The sequence below is a fragment of the Ceratotherium simum genome, chromosome 29 (assembly GCF_057802395.1).
Source record: "Ceratotherium simum simum isolate JZ-2026a chromosome 29, ASM5780239v1, whole genome shotgun sequence".
In the NCBI taxonomy this organism is placed as follows: Eukaryota; Metazoa; Chordata; class Mammalia; order Perissodactyla; family Rhinocerotidae; genus Ceratotherium; species Ceratotherium simum.
In genome coordinates this window covers 71,170-90,811 of record NC_141928.1, presented here as the reverse complement: position 1 = coordinate 90,811, position 19,642 = coordinate 71,170, and the positions used below count along the sequence as shown (strand labels likewise).

The following is a 19,642-nucleotide window of genomic DNA, read 5'->3' as shown; positions in this document are numbered from 1 at the left end:
TCATGCTCTGCTTCTGTGGAACCTGATCTGAGATGCTGTGGCTCCTTTGATGAGAAATGGTATTTATTTAGTAATGTGGTTGTTGCTACTGGGTTTTTATTGCTCTTAGGCTTTTCAGGATTTTGTTTTCTTTTTAAAGAGAAGAATATATCATATATTCTTTTGGCATTTGTGATTCAAATGTAAGATTATAGGATTTTTGTGTAACTTCTTTGATTTTGTGTTTGTATCTGTTTTCTTTTATCCTGAAAATTTTGTCTTTTTATTTTTTTTAGAGCAGTTTTAGGTTCACAGTTAAAATTAAGCAGGAAGTACAGAGACGTGCCATATACTTCCTGCTCCTGCACGCACACCACTTCCCTCCCTATTAACATGGCCACGCTGGAGTGGTATGTTTGTTACAGTCGATGAGCCTGTGTTGACACGTCGTTGTCACCCACACTCCATAGATTAAGGTTTACTGTTGGTGTTTTACAGTCTAAGAGTCTGGACAAATGCATAATGATATATATCTAACAGTATGGCATCAAACAGAGTAGTTTCACTACCCTAAAATTCCTTCTTTTGTCTTTTTACTTTGCTGAATCTGTTTTTTAAATGGTATTGTTTAAAAGTTTGTATTTTCTAATTATTTGCTCCTACTGTATAGAAATACAGGCAGTTTTTGTCTGTCGATTTTGTGTGCAGCCACAGAGTTGCCAAACTCTCTTGTTACTCTAAATAATTTTTTGAGGATTATTTTGTTTTCTACGTAGGCACAATCATACTTCCTGTGAATGTATAATTTTTGAACCATGAACTCTTTAAAGTCTGTTTTTCAATTTCCAATTGTAAAATTTAAATCTTAATTATCTTTTTGTTTCTTTTTTTTTTTTTTTATAATTTTATTTATTTATTTTTCCCCCAAAGCCCCAGTAGATAGTTGTATATCATAGCTGCACATCCTTCTAGTTGCTGTATATGGGACATGGCCTCAGCATGGTTGGAGAAGCAGTGCGTCGGTGCACGCCCGGGATCCGAACCCGGGCCGCCAGCAGCGGAGCGCGCACACTTAACCGCTAAGCCACAGGGCCGGCCCCTTTTTGTTTCTGATTACTGCTTTAATTTCTAACTTAATTGCACTGTGATTAGAGAATATGAGCTGTATGATGGTTTCCTTTGAGATGTACTTACTTAACGATTGCTTTATGGCTTAGCGTGTGGTCGACTGTATAAATGTTCCATGTGTGCTTAATGGGAATATGTTTCCTCTAATTTGGGCAACACTGGCTTTTTATATTTGTCTGCTAAATCAAATTTGTTAGTTGTATTGCTAAGTATTCTGTATATTCACTAATATTTTGCCTGACTGGCCCATCGATAACTGAGAGATGTGCATTGCTTTGTAGATATATTTATTTATTTAGTGCAGTTATTTTGAGGAGTTTGAAACATGCAGCTCAGTACAGACAACAGTCTAACAAATGACCAAGTACTAATGCGTATATTTCTAAAGTAGTAAACATGTGTTTCTGAATCTCTTTTGTGGGGGCTTTTTAAAAAATTTCTTCTTTAAAAAAACATCTTTCTGTTAAAATCTGTGTGTTTCCTTTCTGTAGTTTAAGCTACTTTGTATATGTTCAAAATTGTTATGTCTTACTGGAGCTGAACATTCTGTCATCTTGTGGTGACCCTCTTTAACTCTAATAATGATTTTTTTCTTAAAGTGTATTTTTCGGATGTGAATATAGGGGCTTTTTTGTTTTTAAATGAACATTTGCCAGATGAATCTTTTTCCATCTTTTGACTTTCAACCTTTATATGGCCTTATATCTTAAGCTTATCTTTTAGAAACTACATATAACTGTATTTTTAAAAAATCCAGCTGGATAATCTATGTCAATTAATAGCCTGGTTCAGTTGTGTATATTTGATGTGATTATTGGTTTCCTTGGACTTGCTTCATCCATTTTAGGTTGTGACGTTTGTTCCATTTTTCCCTATGCTTTTTTTCTCCTTTTCTTCTTTTTTAATATTGCATAATTGGTTGTTTATTTGCTTACATATCACATTTTTCCCTCTGCTAGTTTAAAAACTATGAATTCTATTTCTGTTTTTTTAGTGGTTATCCTTGTAATTCTATCGTGCATGCATAACAAATCTACAGTTGTTTGTTAAGTCCTTTGAACGATGCTAAGATCTTAGACCAGCAGCTCTGGTCGCGTTGTCCCGACTCCCTTGTTATTGTCGTCCAGTATTTTAGTGTTTTTTCTAATCTCACAGAATAGATATTATTATTGTTTAGACTTCACAGAGACTATTTATTTAGAGATACCAGTTTCTTGGCTTACAAATGTTTTGGCTTACCTTGTGTTCTTGCATGTGAGACCTTCCTTTAATATCATTTTCTATCTTCCTGAAGTACAGACGTTACTGCTGTAACATGATATGTGCATTCTTGAAAATGCCATTCACTGAAAATAATAGGCCTTGGAGAAAAAATAGGTTTAAGAGCAAATGATTTAAGATCTATGCAGCTCTGTGACCAGAACACTAACAAAAACAAGAACAATCCCAATAAAAAATAACGGCAAAGTTAAATCTGTATTGGCTTTTGCACCCAGTATCAAGCCTTCAACCCTGCTTTCTCCTTTGAGGTGAGCTTCCTCGAGGGCATTTGCTTCTGGTAGAGACTGGCCTCATCTTGGGCGTGTGCAGGGGTGATGGGAGGGGACTGATCCTGCCTGATGGAGGGCTCCCTTCCCTGTGCTTCTCTCCTCTCTGGGACTTTGCTCCTCGTTCCCAGACACTGTGTCATTCTGTCTCCAGTCTTTCTCTCCTCTTCCCAGTAAGAGTGTTGCTTTCTGCTCGGGTTCTGTTTCCTTGCACTATAAATAGGAAAATGGCCTCAGGGGAAAAGTTGGGGTGCCTGTGGCGTCACCTCCTGTGCTTCCCTTCTCCCAAGGATTGTAGCTTCTCAGGATCTGTCCATGTTGCTTGGTTCCCAGTGCCTTTAACAGTTATGCTTTGTATTTTGTTCAGCTTTTATGGTTGTTTTCAGTGGTACAATGAGTCCATTTTAAGCTTCTCTCTCACAGACCATTGAAATGCTGGGTCAATTTTGTAGACTTTTATTGCTTTTTAATTTTTTTAAGATTCATTTTTTTAATTTCTTTATGTATTTATATTGAGTTTTTTCATATTTCTCGTCTAAAACGTCTCACATCTGAAGTCCGTGGAGGGTAAACAGTATCAGTAAATCTGCTCCTGCTTCTGCTGTCCTGCACTGTGGTGACCTCGCTTCCTTGTTTGTTTGGTGATATTTTTTATTTTGAGTTCATATATGATTGACCTTAATCCACCCTTTCTCAACTGGGGTTTTGTGAGATAATTAAGTCCTACAGAAAATGAATTGATTGACTACTTTTTCAGTTCTCCCAAGGATGGCACATAGCTAGTGCCACTCTAAGTGTATAGGAGAGAAATTCTTTCTACACCATGGACGTCTGGGGACTTCAGGGCTTACAGTCTCTTCAAGTTGAGAAGGGTTGCCTTAATCTGTGGGGTCTCTGTGGGCCAGGATGGATGTTTTGTCAGAGGGGAGTGACGTTCGCTTTCCCGGGAGCCCAGGGCCCCAGCAGCCTGGGCTCACTGTGGCCCCTGTGAGGGGAGCAGTTTCTGTGAAGCCTCATTCAGCCTCCCTGCCTTGCAGGGAGGCCATGGCTCAGGGTTCTGTCCCAGCCTTGGTGCATCGTGTCCCCACAGGTGATTCGTCAGCTCAGCCTCAGTTTCTTGATCTGGAAAATGGAGGTAATAATACATGCCAGTGAGTGCTGTTAGAGGGGAAAGCACCTGGACATGTCCGGCACACGGCTGTTTCTGGTGAATGTTCTCTTCCTCTCTGTACTCACCCTCTGTGTCTGGCCATCTTGCTTGATTGTCTTCTGTTTCAGTGATTTACTTTTGTTACTGTCAAGTCTTTTTTTTTTTTTTTTTTTAGTAAACTGCTTCCAACAATGAGTTTACTTAGTCTGCTGCAGGTCTCATTTTGATTCTCTCCCCCTGCTTGTGTTTTGGTCTGCTTTGACTTAATTGATGGTTTTTGCTGTAGTAAATCTGTTTCAGGAGCAGTATTTCCATCCAGGCTCTGGCATCTTTGTCCCACTGTTTTTGAGCAGCAGCGTTCTTCCTTGAGTCCACGTTGCTTCTTTTCTCCCAGTTTACTTATTCTTAGGTCTGCTTCATTGTTATTGTGGAAGCGTCTGAAAAGCTGTGGTTCTACAATAATCCATGTTCCTTAATGTAAAAGTAATGCATGCTCATCCTGAAACGTCTTCTTAAATGTGAAAAGCAGCGTGAAGAGAATGACCTCGGCGTCAGAGATCCCCGGTTATCCTTGTCCTGGTGTTGCTTCTCCCCCACACGTGTTGTTTTTGTAGTTGAGCTCGTCTGGGATATACAAGTATGTAGCCTGTCTTTTTTTTTTTTTTTAACTTACCATATCATAAAGCTCTTCTTTTGTCATTTAAACTATTTGTAGGCATTTTTAATATCCATAGTATAATGCTTCATATAAATATTGCATACTTAGTCCATCTCCTGTGGTTGTACGTTTTATAATTTTTAGTTATTGTAAAAGAACTTACAACAAACACCTTTGTGGATATAGATTTTTGTGTGCATGCTTGATTTCCTTAGGAGATAATGACTTACAAATTAAATCAATAGATAGAATTTTTTAGGGCCAATTGCCAAATTGCTTTCTAAGAAGATTATGTAATTTATGCCTTCAGCAAGGAAATCGATGGTGCTGGGTGGAGGTAGACACACAGCCTAGGAGGCATAACCCGCTACTGCTGTGGCTTGAGCTGTTTTCACATTCAGCTCAAGGCTTTTTTCTCTGGCCCAGCTATACCCTGCAGGACTTCAGAGTGGCCAGTGGTCAGAGGGAGAGGCTTGGAGCCTTGTTCTTCACACAAGCTCTGGAGATAACCTCCCTCATTTCTGCTGCTCTCGAACATCCTCTTTGCTTTTATGTTTTTTTAAGAAGTAAAAATGAGGTACAACAGTAGGCGTTGGCTCCAACTCACTGCACTGTCTCCCTGGGCGTCTCTGAGGTCTCGGGAACTCTGTCACCCACAGAATTGAAATATACGTTAGAGTAGTTAAAAATGAAGAACTACTGTGAGAAAAGTAGTATGCACGGACGACAAATCTACTTAAAAAGAACAAAGGTCACAGCGATTTTAACCCTGGGGAGTTTGATTTGCAGGAGCCAAGCCTGAGAGGGGTTGCTGAGAGAGCAAAGGACGGGCCTCAGGGAGGGGAGGAGGAGTGGGGAGCAGAGTGCGAGTGTGGACTGTGGCAGCGCCTGCCTGCGAGCTGGCCTGTGCCCTGCGCTGGAGTCTTTGGCGGGTGGGGCCTTCGCTAGGGTCCTGAAGGAGAGCACCCGGGCCAGGTCAGACTGGATCACCAGTTTCAGGAGAGCGCCTGTGGGCCAGGGCTGCCCCTGCTCTTCCAGGTCCCGTGGGGAGTCCTCACCACGCAGCCGTGCGGTGCCTTTTCTCCAGGGTCCTGTGGACTCGAGCGGTGAGCGCTGAATTGGGAACAGGCTGCCTACCAGCCCCAGTCTTGGGGGCTGAGGGAGGCTTTGGTGTTCTCAGAACATCTAGACTGACAGCCCCTGCTGGAGGCGGAGGCATCCGGAGCCAAGAGTGCAGTGCTTGGTGAAGCGAGGGTGAGGAAGGCTCTCTTAGGGTTTCTGTGGCAGATGGTCCCAACTCTCCAGTGCTGGCTCCATCCTGGCCCCATTCACCTCAGTCGTGGTCTGACTGCTATTGCAGGGAGTCTCGTGTGAAGCTGGGTTCTTAGCCACACGCCGTTCCCAGGGACCTGCCCCACTTGCCTGTGGGGTTGGAGCTGGGAGAGCGTCTGTTGCCTGGGTGAGACCTGTGTGGCGTGAGCTTTATGTGCGCCACACCCTAACTTGGCGGCCCTGTGTCCTTGTAGGTGGTAACGTGGACCTGGAAAGCCAAGCAGAGGGGAAGAAGGAGGTGGAAGCTGAGGATGTGATGAGGAGTGGCCCCCGACCCATCGTCCCATACAGCTCCATGTTCTGTTTAAGCCCCACCAACCTGTGAGTCTCCTTCACCCGCCCCTGCTGTGTGCCCATCCCATCTGTCCGTGGCCCATGATCCACATGCACATGATCGCTGCATGTGCTTGAGTGACCTGGCAGGCACGGATTCCGTGCCCTTTACATATAGTAACGTCCTTATCATCACAGCAATCCACAAAGCACATACTGTGGTTACCTCACTTCACAGATAAGGGCACGAAGCCACAGGGGAGTGCCGTGGCTTGTCCACAGACACATAGCCTGTCTTAGTGGTGGAGCTGGGGTTTGAACCCAGACAGTCAATTCCAGAGCCTTGCTCTTTACCCCTGCTGTGGCGTGTGTTTGTCTCCGCACACACGCACCCAGTTTACATCCATCATGCATACATGCTTCCACTCGTCCACCTTTGCCTCATGCCCACCATCCATGTGTGCACGTGTGGGCATCACGTTCACTCACGTGTCTATCCATGTCTGCTCCTCTCTGTTTATCTGTCACATAGTCACCACGCGTTTCTCATCCACTCATCAGTCCAACTGCCTTCATTAGTTCAACCAGTGTTTATGAGCTAAACAGCGTTCTGGGTGCTGGGAATACACAGTAATGAACAGAGCAGACAGGGACCCCTGTGCTTATTAAGCTTATGTGCTAGTCGAGAGACAGGCAGCAAATAAGACAAATAAGTGGAGGACAGAAGGTGTCACAGGGTGGTAAGTGCTAAGAGGAGACGCAGAGTGGGCAGTTGAGACACGGACTGTTGGAGGTGCTGGAAGGAGGGAGGAAGGGTCAGGTTGGGCCTCCGTGGGAGGGAAGATTAGAGCAAAGACGAGAGGAAGGGCAGGGAAAGCACCCTGGGCAATGGTGACAGGGAGAGCAAAGGTGGAACCACCCAGCAGCCAGCGTGGCCAGGGCAGGGGTCAGAGGGCAGCAGGGTCCTGTGGACTCATGCTCCATCCTTTACCCTTTGTCCAGCCAGCCCTTCTCCTTCAGGCATCCAGCAGTCTCTGCACCCAGCCCTCCATTATCCATCCTCCTTCTTCCTCTCTCTTCATTCATTCAACTCACATTCATTGGGAACACCCTCTGCTCTGCTAGGGATTAGGAGTAAAGTGGCGATGGAGACAGACAAGGCCCCTGCCTCAGCACAGATGGTGTGGTGGAGGAGGAGAACAGGTGGCCCATCACATAAATACAGAGTGGGAAAGGTAGAGTAGGAAGGTTCTGGTATCTGGCAGCAGGCGGGGAACGTCAGCGGAGCTTTCCTGGAGGAAGTGAGAGATCTCAGTTGAAACCTGAAGGGTGAATAAGAGTTAAGATGAAGAGGGAGGAACAAGCATTCTTTGTAGAGAAGAGAGCATTTACAGTGGTCCAGAAGTGACAGACATAAGGCTCAGAACTGCTGGAGACAGAGTTGGGTAGAGAAAAGCCTGTGGTGTGTCCTGTGGAGAAACCTGATGTTAGATGAAGAGCCCTGAGGAGCGTGGAGAGGTCGTAACAGCCTAGGTGAGTGTGACACAATCAGTTTGCACTTCAGCAGAATCCTTTGGTGAGAAGACTGGAGACGGGAGACCACTTAGTAGTGGTCAAGGTTTTCAGGAGGAGATGGTGGTGATTTAGTGAGGATAGTCATGGTGGTGACGGTTAGAAGTGAAATGCTTGGGGAGAAATTTCAGAGGCAGAATCTGCAGAATTTGATGATAAATTAGATGTGGAAGGGGAGGGAGATGTCAAAGATGACACCCAGGGTTTCTGCTTGACAGCTGGGGCCCTGGCTGAGCTGGGGGTGGGGGGAGGTGAGTGCAGATCCTACAGAGCCTGGGGCAGCTGGCGGATGTCTCATGGCTAGGTGGACTCAGGAGTCTGAGCCACAGGTAGAGCTAAGTGGTGGAGACTCAGCTGTGAGATGGACTGCTGACTGTTGATTAGAAGGAAAGAGGAACAGGGGCAGAAGAGGGCCCGAGACACAGCGTTGTGGAGGTGGAAGGAAGGTGTCTCAATAGGAGGGAGAAGAGCCAGCAGGTCAGGTTGCCAGTGGCCCTGGGAAGGGCGACTCTAGTGGGTGTGGAGGCCAGAGCCAGTGCCTCCGCACCCAGACAGCAGTGGTCGGGGATGAGGAGGAGGGCAGCATAATAGATCCCTTTACGGGAGAGAGGGAAGTGGGTAAGTGTGGCTGGGGGTGGGAGGTGGAAGGTGCTTTAAGATGGAAGGTGCTTGGGAATACAGAGGTGTTGGTGAGGGGAAGAGTTTGGAGGGGCTAGTGGGGCAGCGGATGAGCCTGCAGAGGTGGGAGGGGCAGGATGCAGAGGAAGCGCTGGGAGAGCACCTCCCTGGCAGTGGCAGGAAAGACAGTCTGCCTCGTGTTCATTACATGGCTGCTCCTTCTTGTTACTGGGTCGCTGGGATCGGCTTCACTGTCCCCCTAGAGGGCCCCCCCGACCTCGGGTCGCTGTCTACAGCAGTGTTGTAGCGTTTGTCAGTGTCTGAGAGTCTCCCGTTGGTTTATGTCGCACTGTTGACTGGCGTCCTGTTCACTGCTGTGCCCCAGTGTCCAGAACGTGCCTGAATGGAGCAGAATAGTGGTCACTAATGCTGACTGGTGAGCGAAGGTGGACAGGTGACTGAAATACAGGTGTGCACATGCTGCTCTGGGGGCTCAGAAAAGGACACCATACTCAGCACGGCCAGAGAAGTCTTGGGGCTCTCAAGGGGGGCCTGCTCTCCGCAGGAGTGTTGGTGTTCAGCCTCCTCCTCTTTGAACAGCTCGCTCCATCCCAGGCCTGTGAACCTGTAAAGGTGTGGCCGTCCACACACAGTAGGTAAATGCGTGGGCGTGGCTGTGCTCCAAAGGACTTCAGGTCCACAAATGGGACCAGACCAATTTGGCTGCAAGCTGTGGTTTGCTGCCCCTGCTGTGGGTTTTGGCAGCCTTCTCACCCCTCTTCCTGGGACAGCCTCTCAAGAGTCTCAGTCGCCTGGCCACTGTCTCCCAACCACAGGGACACTTAGCAAAAACACCTTCTTGCAGGCAGAGGCCAAGCCTGTGCTCCAGTGAGGGAACCAGCCTGGCCCATCTTTGGGCATCTCGTGATCCGTACTTTATCCTCTAGGCTCCGCCGCTTCTGCCATTACATTGTGACCATGCGGTACTTCGAGATGGTCATTCTCGTGGTCATTGCCCTGAGCAGCATCGCCCTGGCTGCTGAGGACCCTGTGAGGACAGACTCGCCCAGGAACAACGTGAGTGCTGCTGTGAGGCTGTGGAGGGCTGGGTGGTGCCGGGTCCTGTCTGCTCACTGGGCACTCCTCTTCCCTCTGGGAGTGTGAGCACGAAGGTCTGGGGGTGCCACCTGGTCCAGCCCCGCATTAGAGACAGGAATAGTGGAGATGTGCCCAGGGTCAGAGCCGGGACCGCTGCCAGAGGGGACTGCTCCCACAGGGATGCTCGCCGAGTCTGCCCTCCTCACAACCGCTGCCTGCAGGCCCCCTGGCTGGTGGGTTGTCTGCTAAGAAGCCTGGAGGAGAAACATGGAGCCTCTGACACGGCCCTGGCTCAAGCTTCTGGCCTAGCGTTTGTGAATAACCTTCCTTTTGGTTCTAGGCTCTGAAATATATGGACTACATTTTCACAGGCGTCTTCACCTTTGAGATGGTGATAAAGGTGAGATACCCTGGGGCCTCACTCATCCTGCCTCATGACCGAGATGGGATGGGGCTGGTACCCTCTTATGAAGGGGTGTGGAGGGTGTGCCCTGGGTGTGTGCTCAGGGAGAGAACGCATGCACACGTGTGTGGTGGCGTGAGGGCACATGCACCTGCAAGACAGGTTTGATGTCATGGAGGAGTCACCACCATGTCACACAGCCTTGGGGGAGCTCAGCCATGCCTGTCTCCACCATGACTCCCCTTAACGTGCGAGCGTGGGCTCAGCCCCACCCTCAGCATTGTCTCGTGACAGCAGAGGAGGGCCCGTGACGTCGGGCTGGGAAGAAGGAGAGCTCCGGGAGAGGGCAGTGGCCTCAGTGCCCAAAGATTATGGCAAGTGGGTGCTGAAGACTTTTGTTTAAAAGGACTAGTATTTGATGGTAGATTAAGAATCGACCATTTCGTTGTGACCTTTGTTTTCTGTCTCTAAGTATTGACAGGCGTTGCTCCCTTATCAATGTCTGATGAGTGGCCGGTACGTGTGTTTGCACAGGTGTGTGTTCACTGTGGTTGAATGTGTACACATGTGTGCAGTCTCTGACTGCAGTGCAGCTTAGGGTGTGCCCACGTACGTGACTCAGGGAGGCTTTTTTTGTATGTGTGCCTCTGCTTCTTCACTTACCCTTGCAGACTGCTGGGGGGGCAGCCATTGTCATCCCATTTTACAGATGAGGAAGCTGAGGCTTAGGGACATTAAGGTGCTTACCAAAAATCACAGCTCTAGGAGTGGCAGAACCAGGTCCCTGTGAATCCCACCAGCTCTTCCTCCTGCTGCATGGAGCTGACCCTCTGAGGGTCTGGGCAGGGTATGAGCTCCTGGGGGCTATGTGTGCCTGCAGCCCAGCAATGGAGGAGGGTCTCCAGGAGGAGACCAGGGGAGATGGGGGCCCAGGCAGGATCTCAGCTAATCGAGACCATGTAGGTCAAGGTACGGTCAATTACACTGTGGTCAAAAGGCCCATTGAGGCCCTCAGAGGGCATGAGCTGGGCCATGTCCCCTCCCCTGACAGGGCATGAGCTGGGCCATGTCCCCTTCCCTTGGGAGGGCGTGATCTGGAGTGACATCCATCCCCCCAACCCCAAAACTCTGAAGCCTGGCTCTGCCTTTCTTTTTTGAAATATTCGATACCCTAAAGTGTGTTTCTCCTCTGAAGATGATTGATTTGGGACTGCTGCTGCACCCTGGGGCCTACTTCCGAGACCTGTGGAATATTCTGGACTTCATTGTGGTCAGTGGGGCCCTGGTGGCGTTTGCCTTCTCGTAAGTACCCACGTTTGCTCTGGATCTGGCGGGCTGCAGTTCCCAGAACCCTGATGAGGTGTGGGGGTGAGGGAAGGAGGGGCCCCTTGGCGTCCGTGGGCTGTCTGTAGCTCCATCCCTGTCTGCTTGGGTCTGGGCTGTGTGGGGTCGGGAGGACCTCAAGGCCCGTTTGTCCCTGACACAGCCCGTGGTTCTGTACTTGGGTGGGCAGGCCTCTGGCTTGTTTGGTATTTGCCCCTTGAGTCCTTCAGAACAACTTGACCTGCCCTGATCTTGGCTGCACCGCTTGGTCAGCCAGAGCTGGTGGGTGCTGGTGGGCATCTTCCCCCATCAGGATGTTAGGCCACTTTCTCTGGCTCCGTAGTGAGGAACGCTCAGCCCTGTTGTGGCTGGCCCCGGATTGGCTCCCTCAGACCCTGCATGGCAGCAGGCGTGAGGCAGGTAGAGCTGGGGGGGAAATACAGGGGGATGTGGTGGGGTGAGGCCCAGAGATAAGGAAGACCCCGAGTGGATGCAGATCCTGAGGGTTGGGTCTCATCTTCTCTGAGCCCACGGGGAAGGTGCAGGCTGAGCTGCGCCTGGCGAGGCCTCCTCACTGACTCTCTTCTCTTTGTCTCTCTGTTGCTGGACTCTCGGTAGGAGCTTCATGGGGTAATGCCTTCCCTCTCTCCCCCGCACTGCCACATCACAGCGCACTGACGGCCCCTTGTGGACCGTGTCATCACCATGCTCACCTCCACTCATCCTCCTCCCCTCCAGCTGCATGCTGCAAGAGCCTGTCCCCAGGCCGCGTGTTCCTGCCACGCCCACGTGGGCCACCGTGGGGCTGGGGCTGCGGCTGGGGCTGGCCAGTCCTTAGTGAGGAGGTACCTGGTGAGCAGGGCATCCCGAGGGAGTGCTGGAGGCTGGGAGTGTGGTCCCCGAGGGCAGTGAGTCCTCTGGGTGCTAGCCGCCTTGTGGGCAGGGCGGCCGGGATGTCAGACATCGTGAGGCACTCTCTCCAGTCTGCTCTCCAGAGTCAGGGCTGGCTTTCCTCTCTTTCTTCTCCACGGCTGCCTCCCTGCACTGCCTCTTCTTTGGGGGTCTTAATCAACCCTCTTTCTGCATAAAGGGAGTGACAGCTTTGCCAGCGTCAGTGAGGGACCCTGGGAGTGAGAACGAGGGGAGGGGTGAGATCCAGCCGGGTGGCCTCAGCAGGAGAAAGGCCCTGGGCTGGCAGGAGAGAATTGCAGCCCCTAGACCTCCAGGACACAGGTGCCCGGGGAGCGGCCCACACCTCCCGACCCACACCCAGATGCAGGCCTCCCCTGTCCCCTCTCCTTCTGGTGCTGGTCTCAGGGCGGCTGGAGGAAGCTGGTTTGGGGGTGGGGATGGGCACGCTGGGTGATGGAATAGCTGACCTGGCTGTCTGAGGCTGGGTGTTTCAGGGGGAGTTGGATCTGATTCTGGAGGGTGGGCCCCCGCTGGGTCTTGGGAGAGAAGAAGGGGGTGGGTCACCCCAGCTCTCCTTTCCTCACGGTGCCTGCCTGGGCCTTGCAGCTCACTCTCCCCAGAGCTTGGCTGCGGCCCGAGGAAGACCACTGGGGGTCCAGTCCCCTCCCCACTGCAGGCTCCTGGGGGACTTGGGGAGGTGGCCTCTGAGCAGAATGGGAGAGGGCCCTGAGTCCTGAGCCCTCAGCCACTGCCCCCCCAAGTAGGGTGTGGCCTTGCTTCTGAGAATGGCCTCCTTAGCAGGAAGCCGTGAAGGCCTCTCAGAAGACCCTGCCCTCAAACTCCTGTCCTGGCTTTGCATTGGTGGAGGGGCCAGCCCTGGAGTCGGACAATTCCTGGGCCTCTGGCAGCCTGAGGGAGCCACTTGGGTCTTCTCTGGCTTCCTCTGTGAGGGGACCTGATCTGGGCCCACCATGCTGGACTTCTGAGCTTGCCTCTGGTGCCTGGAATTTTCTTTACCTGACTTCTTGTCTTACCACCCTTCCCCCTGTGTGGGTTTACCTGTCTGCTTCTTTCTTGGTGACTTGGTGTCTCTGTTTGCTTCCCTCTTTGTTTCTCTGGGCTCTTTCCCCCTCTCTCTCCCTCCCTTTCTCCCTCTCTGTTTCTTTCTCTCTCCCTTGGTCTGTCTTTCTTTGTCCACCCCTGTCTCTTACATTGCCTCTGTATTCCTCTATTTTCTCTCTTTCTTACTCTCCATCCCTCCTTCCCTCCCTCCAGGCCTCCCATCCCTCTTCTCCTCTCCTTCTCTGTCAGTTTTACATCATCTAGATGAGTGTTAGGCAGCTGAGAGAGGACATGATCCAGCAGGGAGCTCTAGACATGTCCCCTGACCTCCCTCTACCAGGAGTGAAAAGCAGGGGAAACCAACCCTTCTAGAAGGCTCTAGCACTGATGGACATGGTGGCACATTGCTTGTGGGCTTCCTGGTGCTGGCCCCAGGTGGGGTCTGCAGTCCTGGTGCAGGCCCCTTCTGTCCTCTTCATTCTCACTGCTGGTCTCAGCACAGCAGTGAAGCTGGTTTGGGGGTGGGGGTTAAGGGGTGCTGGGAGAACAGGTTCTTCCCATCTGGAAGCTCAGCTCTCCCTGGACTGCAGGTGCTGCTGACCTGGTCCTTGTCCACTCAGATGAGGCCTTGGCCAGGCCACCTGTAGGAGGAGACGCAGTGGCCTGTGGTGCCTGCAGGGCCAAGGCCTCCCTGCTCCTAGACCCTCCACCCTGGGGCCCAAGACAAAATGTACCCAGGAGCGTGACCCAGACCTCGGGAGCTTCATGGGAGCTGGGCACAGGTGTGCATCCTGCCTGTCTGCATGTGGCTTCTCCCTTCTAGAGGATCCAAAGGGAAAGACATCAACACCATCAAGTCCCTGCGAGTCCTCCGTGTCCTGCGACCCCTCAAGACCATCAAACGGCTGCCCAAGCTCAAGGTGAGAGCCTGGAGTTGGGGCTTGAGGAGCGTGCAGGGCTGTGTGTGTGAGTGTGCATGCATGTGTGAATATGGGTGTGTGTGTACACGTGTGTGCAGTGCATGTGTGCACACATAGGTGTGCATGTCTGTGTGCACATGTGTGTGAATGTGTGCATGCATGTATGTGCAGTGTGCTATGCATGTGTGTGCACACGTGTACATGTAACTGGCCCTCTCTTGCTGCAGCTTCCCATGTGGAGTGGGGGTGAGCAGAGCTGAGGGGAGGCCCCACATTAGTTTTTCTCAGATCATGCATTGTGTGGGTGGGATGGACTTTCTCGCTCTGTGACCCTCCCCCAAGGAGAGCTTGTTCCCAGTGGTGTCCTGTGAGGCCCTTCTTCCTTCCTCCATCCCGGTGGCACCGGATGGGACAGTGCGTTTTCATCAACAGCTGCAGTACAGGGAGGAAGGGGCTGCTGAGAGGCGGAGGATCATGGGGGAGATGCCGGGAGGGCAGGAGCTCCCAAGAAGTGGTTATTGGGCTGGGCCTTAAGGGGTGTGTATGGCTGAGGTTCTGGATAAAGGAAAGAGTGTGAACCCAAACACTTAGAGTTGTGCTAAAATCTAATAATTATTGAGCTTGTGCTAGGCACTGTGCGAAATGCTTTATGTGCTTAAACTCATTTAATCCTCCAAAACTGTGTACAGTTAAGTATTATGAGCAGCTTGGAAATGCAAGCCTTGGAGTTGAAGCAAATGCAAGTTGCTTGGAGACATGAAGCAACACGGGAATTACAGGAGGCACTTTGCTTAGAGCTTGCGTGTGAAGGGCTGGGCTGGGAGGTGACCCGCAGACAGCCAGAGGCCCTCTGCACCAGGTGGGGACTTGGACCTGGTCTGGCAGGTAAAGGGTGCCATGGACACTGTGCAACTGGGCAGTGGCTGCATTTGCTGAGGCAGCTGCTGCTGTCTGGAGTGTGCCTGGCAGTGTCTTGGGAGATGGTTGTGGATTTGCCGTTTTGCACAGCCAGGGCAGGAGGCAGGCTTCTCCTCAGCTCTGGGAAGCAGGGACCAGGGCCAGGGTCAGCACTACTGGGAGTACGGGGAAAGCTGAGCTTCCAGGTGGGGAAGAACCTGAGAGAAAGCCCAGGCGGTGGTGGTAACAGGCGACAGAGTCACCTCTGGGCCACCAAGCATGCCAAAAGTCTCTGTCCTGGAGCTGGCCACAGCATCACTGCTTTTCTGCCTTGTGTCGGTTCCCACTGATGGGCAGGGGCAAAGTGTGATCCACTGGCAGGGCCCAGGTGCCGGAGCTGGGGTTTGGCCACATACCCACCTCCACTCCTTTCCCGCTGTGTCAGCCCCTCCTGACACAGGTCGGCCTGGGCTGGGGGTCGCCCTTGCTTACGTGGCCTAACCCAGACCTGCAGCATCAGGTTCTCCTTGGCATCCGGCCCACCTTCCCACTCCATCAAGTCCAAGATGGCCCCTCCTGAGAGAAAGACAGCATCAGGCAGCCTTCTCTGCCAAGGCAGCTGGCAGCAGATCTTTTCCACGGTTACAGCCCTCAGGGCCTTGCAAGGTCCTCCAGTGCCCAGGGTACCCCGGAGGTTCTGAGCCTGGGGGTGTCCTGCCCCTCCGCTCACGGCTCCGTCCCCCTCCCCCCAGGCCGTGTTTGACTGTGTGGTGAACTCCCTGAAGAATGTGCTCAACATCCTGATTGTCTACATGCTCTTCATGTTCATATTTGCCGTCATTGCTGTGCAGCTCTTCAAAGGAAAGTTTTTCTACTGTACTGACGAGTCCAAGGAGCTGGAGAGGGACTGCAGGTAAACCAAGGCAGGGCTGGGGGCAGGGGTGTGGCTCCATGATGCAGAGACCACTCCACTGCAAAGCCTGCAGTGGGAACACCCTGTGAGGGCTCTAGGAGGGGCCCGCTTGGGATGCACCAGAGAGCAGAGGGGTGTCCCTCTGTCCCCAGGGCCACACCAGCCCAGCACGTCCTCCTCAGCAGAGTCAGGGAGCAGCTGTGTCTGAGGGACGTGCTCTTCCTGCCTGCAGACATCCAGGGAGCTAATGGGAGCCACTGGGGTATTGCTGGAGGGCTCTGTAAATCCCAGAGATCTGCGCTGGGCCCTGAGGTCAGAGGGGCGGCTGACGGCCACTTTCACCATCATTGGGAGGCCTCAGGCCTTCCTGGGCCCGTCCCACTCAGAGGAGACAGGAGAGGTGCCCTCAGGGAGGAACTAGGGGAATGGAGGCAGTGTCAGTGTGGGCGCTGAGCAAGGCAGCCTGGGCAGCTCTTTCCCCGCCCGTGGGCGATGGTCCCAGTTGTCTCTGCAGTATCCTCCTGTGTGGAAATGGACCACTTATGTATCCCCTCTGACTGACGGGCATGTGGGCTGTTTCCAGTTCGAGGCTCTCATGGACAGTGCTGCTGTGGCTGTTCCAGTACCTGTCTGTCGGGGAGCACATGTGCACAGCTCCAGGAGTGTGCACCCCTAGGGGTGGAATTGCTGGGCCGTGGACTGTGCTGATGTTCAGCTTCTGTAGGTGCTGCCAAATGCTTGTGTAAAATCACACTCCCACCAGCGTGGACGAGAGCTCCAGGTCTCCACACCTTGCTCTACTTGGGGTCTTCTGTCTTTTGCTTTTTAGCCTTTCTGGTTCGGGGATCCTGGCATTTCTCTGAGGTTTAATTTGCACTTGTGTGATGACCAGTGAGGGTGAGCACCTTCCCCAGGTGGATCCACCACTTGGATGTCCCTTCCTGGGAAGTGTCTGTGCAAGCCTTTGCCCGTTTTCCTGTGTGGGTTGTCTGTCTCTTTCTGGTTGATATGTAGGAAATCTTTAAAGTCCTGGATAGGGATCCTTTGCCAGATCTACTCTTTTAATGGTGTCTTTTAAAGAACAAAGTCTTTGATTATAACATAGCACAGTTTATCTTTTTTATGTTTTTACTCCTTGTGTCCTCTTTAAGAAATCCATCCTAACGTCAGGTAGATGTCCTCTTATGTTTTCCTCAAAAAGTTTTATTTTTGCCTTTCACATTTAGATCTGTGATCTATCGGGAGTTGATTTTTGTGTGTTGTGTGAAGTATGGATAAAGACAAATTTTCTGTAGATGGATATGCAGTGGATCCAGCACCATTTATTTGAAAAGACCATCTTTACCCATTGCAATGGGGTCCTTTGTTTTTTACAAAAATAGCTTTATTGAGATATAATTCATACACCGTACAATTCACCCATTGAAAGTATATAACTCAGTGGTTTTTAGTATGTTCACAGAGTTGTGCAACCATCACCACAGTCAATTTTAGAACATTTTCATCAGTTAAAAAAACCCCATCCTCTTTAACTATCACCCCTACCCCCCCAGCCCCAGCCCTAAGCAATGACTAATCTATTTTCTGTCTGTATAGATTTCTCCATTCTGGACATTTCATGTAAATGAAATCATATGATACGTGGTCTTTTGTGTCTAACTTCCTTCACTTGGCATACTGTTTTTCAGGTTCATCCATGTTGTAGCACGTCAGTACTCCATTCCCTTTTATGGTCGAATATTATTCTGTTCTATAGGGATGCCACATTTTATTATACTCATTCATCTCTTGATGGTCATTTGGGTTGTTTCCACCTTTTGGCTATTACGATTAACGCTTCAGTGAATATGTGTATACGTTTTTGTGTGGACAGATGTTTTCATTTCTTTTGAGTCTATACCTAGAAGCAGAATTGATGGGTCATATGGTAATTCTGTTTAACAGTTTCTGGAACTGCCAGACTGTTTTCCAAAGAGGCTGAACCATTTTATATTCCCACCAACAATGTATGAGAGTTCTGATTTCTCCATATCCTTACCAACACTTATTACTTTCCTTTTTAAAAATTTAACTGTAGTCATCCTAGTGGGTATAACGTGGTAGCTCATTGTGATTTTGATTTGCATTTCCCTGATGACTTCTGATGTTGAGCATCTTTTCATGTGCTTATTGGCCATTTGTATATCTTATTTGAAGAAATATCTATTCAGATCTTTTACCAATTTTTTAAGTGGGTTTTCTTTTTTATAATGGATTATAATATTTCTTTATGTATTCTAGAGACAAGTCCCTTATCAGATAGATGATTTTCAAATCCATTCTTTGTGTTGATGGTGTCCTTTGAAGCACAAATGCTTTAAATTTTGATGAAGGCCAATGTATCTATTTTTTTCTTCTGTTGCTCATGATTTTAGTGTCATATCTAAGAATCCATTCCAAAATCTGAAGCCCCTGTGTTTTCTTCTAAGAGTTTTATAGTTTTAGCTCTTACATTTAGGTCTTTGTTTGATTTTGAGTTAATTTCTGTCTCGGGAGTGAGGTAGGGATCCAGCTCTGTTCTTTTGCATGTGGAAATCCAGTTGTCGCAGCACCATCTGTTGAAGAGAATGTTCTTTCTCCACTGAATGGACAACATTTTTCGAACATCAGTTGACTGTAGATACATGGGTTTATTTGGATCCTTTGTGTTTAACCTCTAACCTCCTCTATGTTCCTGTTCCCAGGGGTCAGTATTTGGATTATGAGAAGGAGGAAGTGGAAGCTCAACCCCGGCAGTGGAAGAAATATGACTTTCACTATGACAACGTGCTCTGGGCTCTGCTGACACTGTTCACAGTGTCCACAGGAGAAGGGTGGCCCATGTGAGTGCTCAGCTGGTGCATCATGGCTAGTCAGGCTAGAGCAGGGGGCAGATGGGCAGGAGGCCCAGACTCCACATTCGTTTGTACTTCAGTCACTCAGCAAATATCCTGTAGGCTCTTGTATCTACCAGGTGAGACGTGGCTCTGCCCTCCAAGAGTGGGCAGCCTGGGGGAGAGGAGAAGATTAAACCAAAGAGTGCAGCATAGTGATCTCCTGAAAGTCCTTTTTGAGTGGCTGGAGGCCAGAGGGAGGATGGGACTCTTTGGCATCTCCCTGTGCTAGCCCCCTGGCCTCAGTGAAGGGCAGCCAGAGGGATGGATGTGTTCAGTGCTACACTGGATGGCAGGGGGCTTCCTTTGGAGCTGGGAAGAACACCCCTCAGAAGGTAGGATTGGTGCTCTGGCAGGAGACCCTGCTGAACCCAGGGCTTTCTGAAGGCAGGTAAAGCTGGGCGTGAGCAGATGAGCTGGGCTTGAGCAGGTGAGCTGGGTGTGAACAGGTGGGCTGGTTGTGAGCTGGGTGTGAGCTGGTGAGCTGGGTGTGAGCTGGTGAGCTGGGTGTGAGCAGGTGAGGTGAGTGTGGGCTTGTGAGCTGAGTGTGAGCTAGTGAGCTGAGCATGAGCGGGTGAGCTGGATGTGAGTGGGTGAGCTGGGTATGAGCATGTGAGTTGGGTGTGAGCAGGTGAGCTGGGTGTGAGCTGGTGAGTTGGGCGTGAGCTGGTGAGTTGGGCGTGAGCTGGGCGTGAGCAGGTGGGCTGGGTGTGAGTGGGTAGGCTGGGTGTGAGCAGGTGGGCTGGTGTGAGCTGGGAGTGAGCAGGGCCGGGCAGAACTGCTGGGCCTCTTCCAGTTCTCCTTCTGGGGATAGGACCTCAGCCACCCAGAGGCTTCCCCTTGGAGGTCCTGCAACAGCTCTGAGTACAAACTCTGTTGGGAAGGTAGCCTACCTCCAGGAGAGATGGCAGTCCCGTGGACCAGGCTTGGGCCCACAGTGTGGCA

General features: G+C 50.6%; 1 protein-coding gene across 2 annotated transcripts in view; it reads left to right on the top strand.

The window, feature by feature from the left end:
* CACNA1B (calcium voltage-gated channel subunit alpha1 B) overlaps positions 1-19,642 on the top strand; it is a 213,671-nt gene that overhangs the window by 140,451 nt on the left and 53,578 nt on the right. For both annotated transcript variants that reach the window (XM_087418671.1, XM_087418670.1), the window contains exons 21-27: positions 5,989-6,115; positions 9,205-9,334; positions 9,696-9,755; positions 10,954-11,060; positions 13,879-13,975; positions 15,625-15,785; positions 18,509-18,646. In XM_087418671.1, the coding sequence (XP_087274797.1) occupies positions 5,989-6,115; positions 9,205-9,334; positions 9,696-9,755; positions 10,954-11,060; positions 13,879-13,975; positions 15,625-15,785; positions 18,509-18,646 (820 nt within the window). The remainder of the gene's footprint in view (positions 1-5,988; positions 6,116-9,204; positions 9,335-9,695; positions 9,756-10,953; positions 11,061-13,878; positions 13,976-15,624; positions 15,786-18,508; positions 18,647-19,642) is intronic.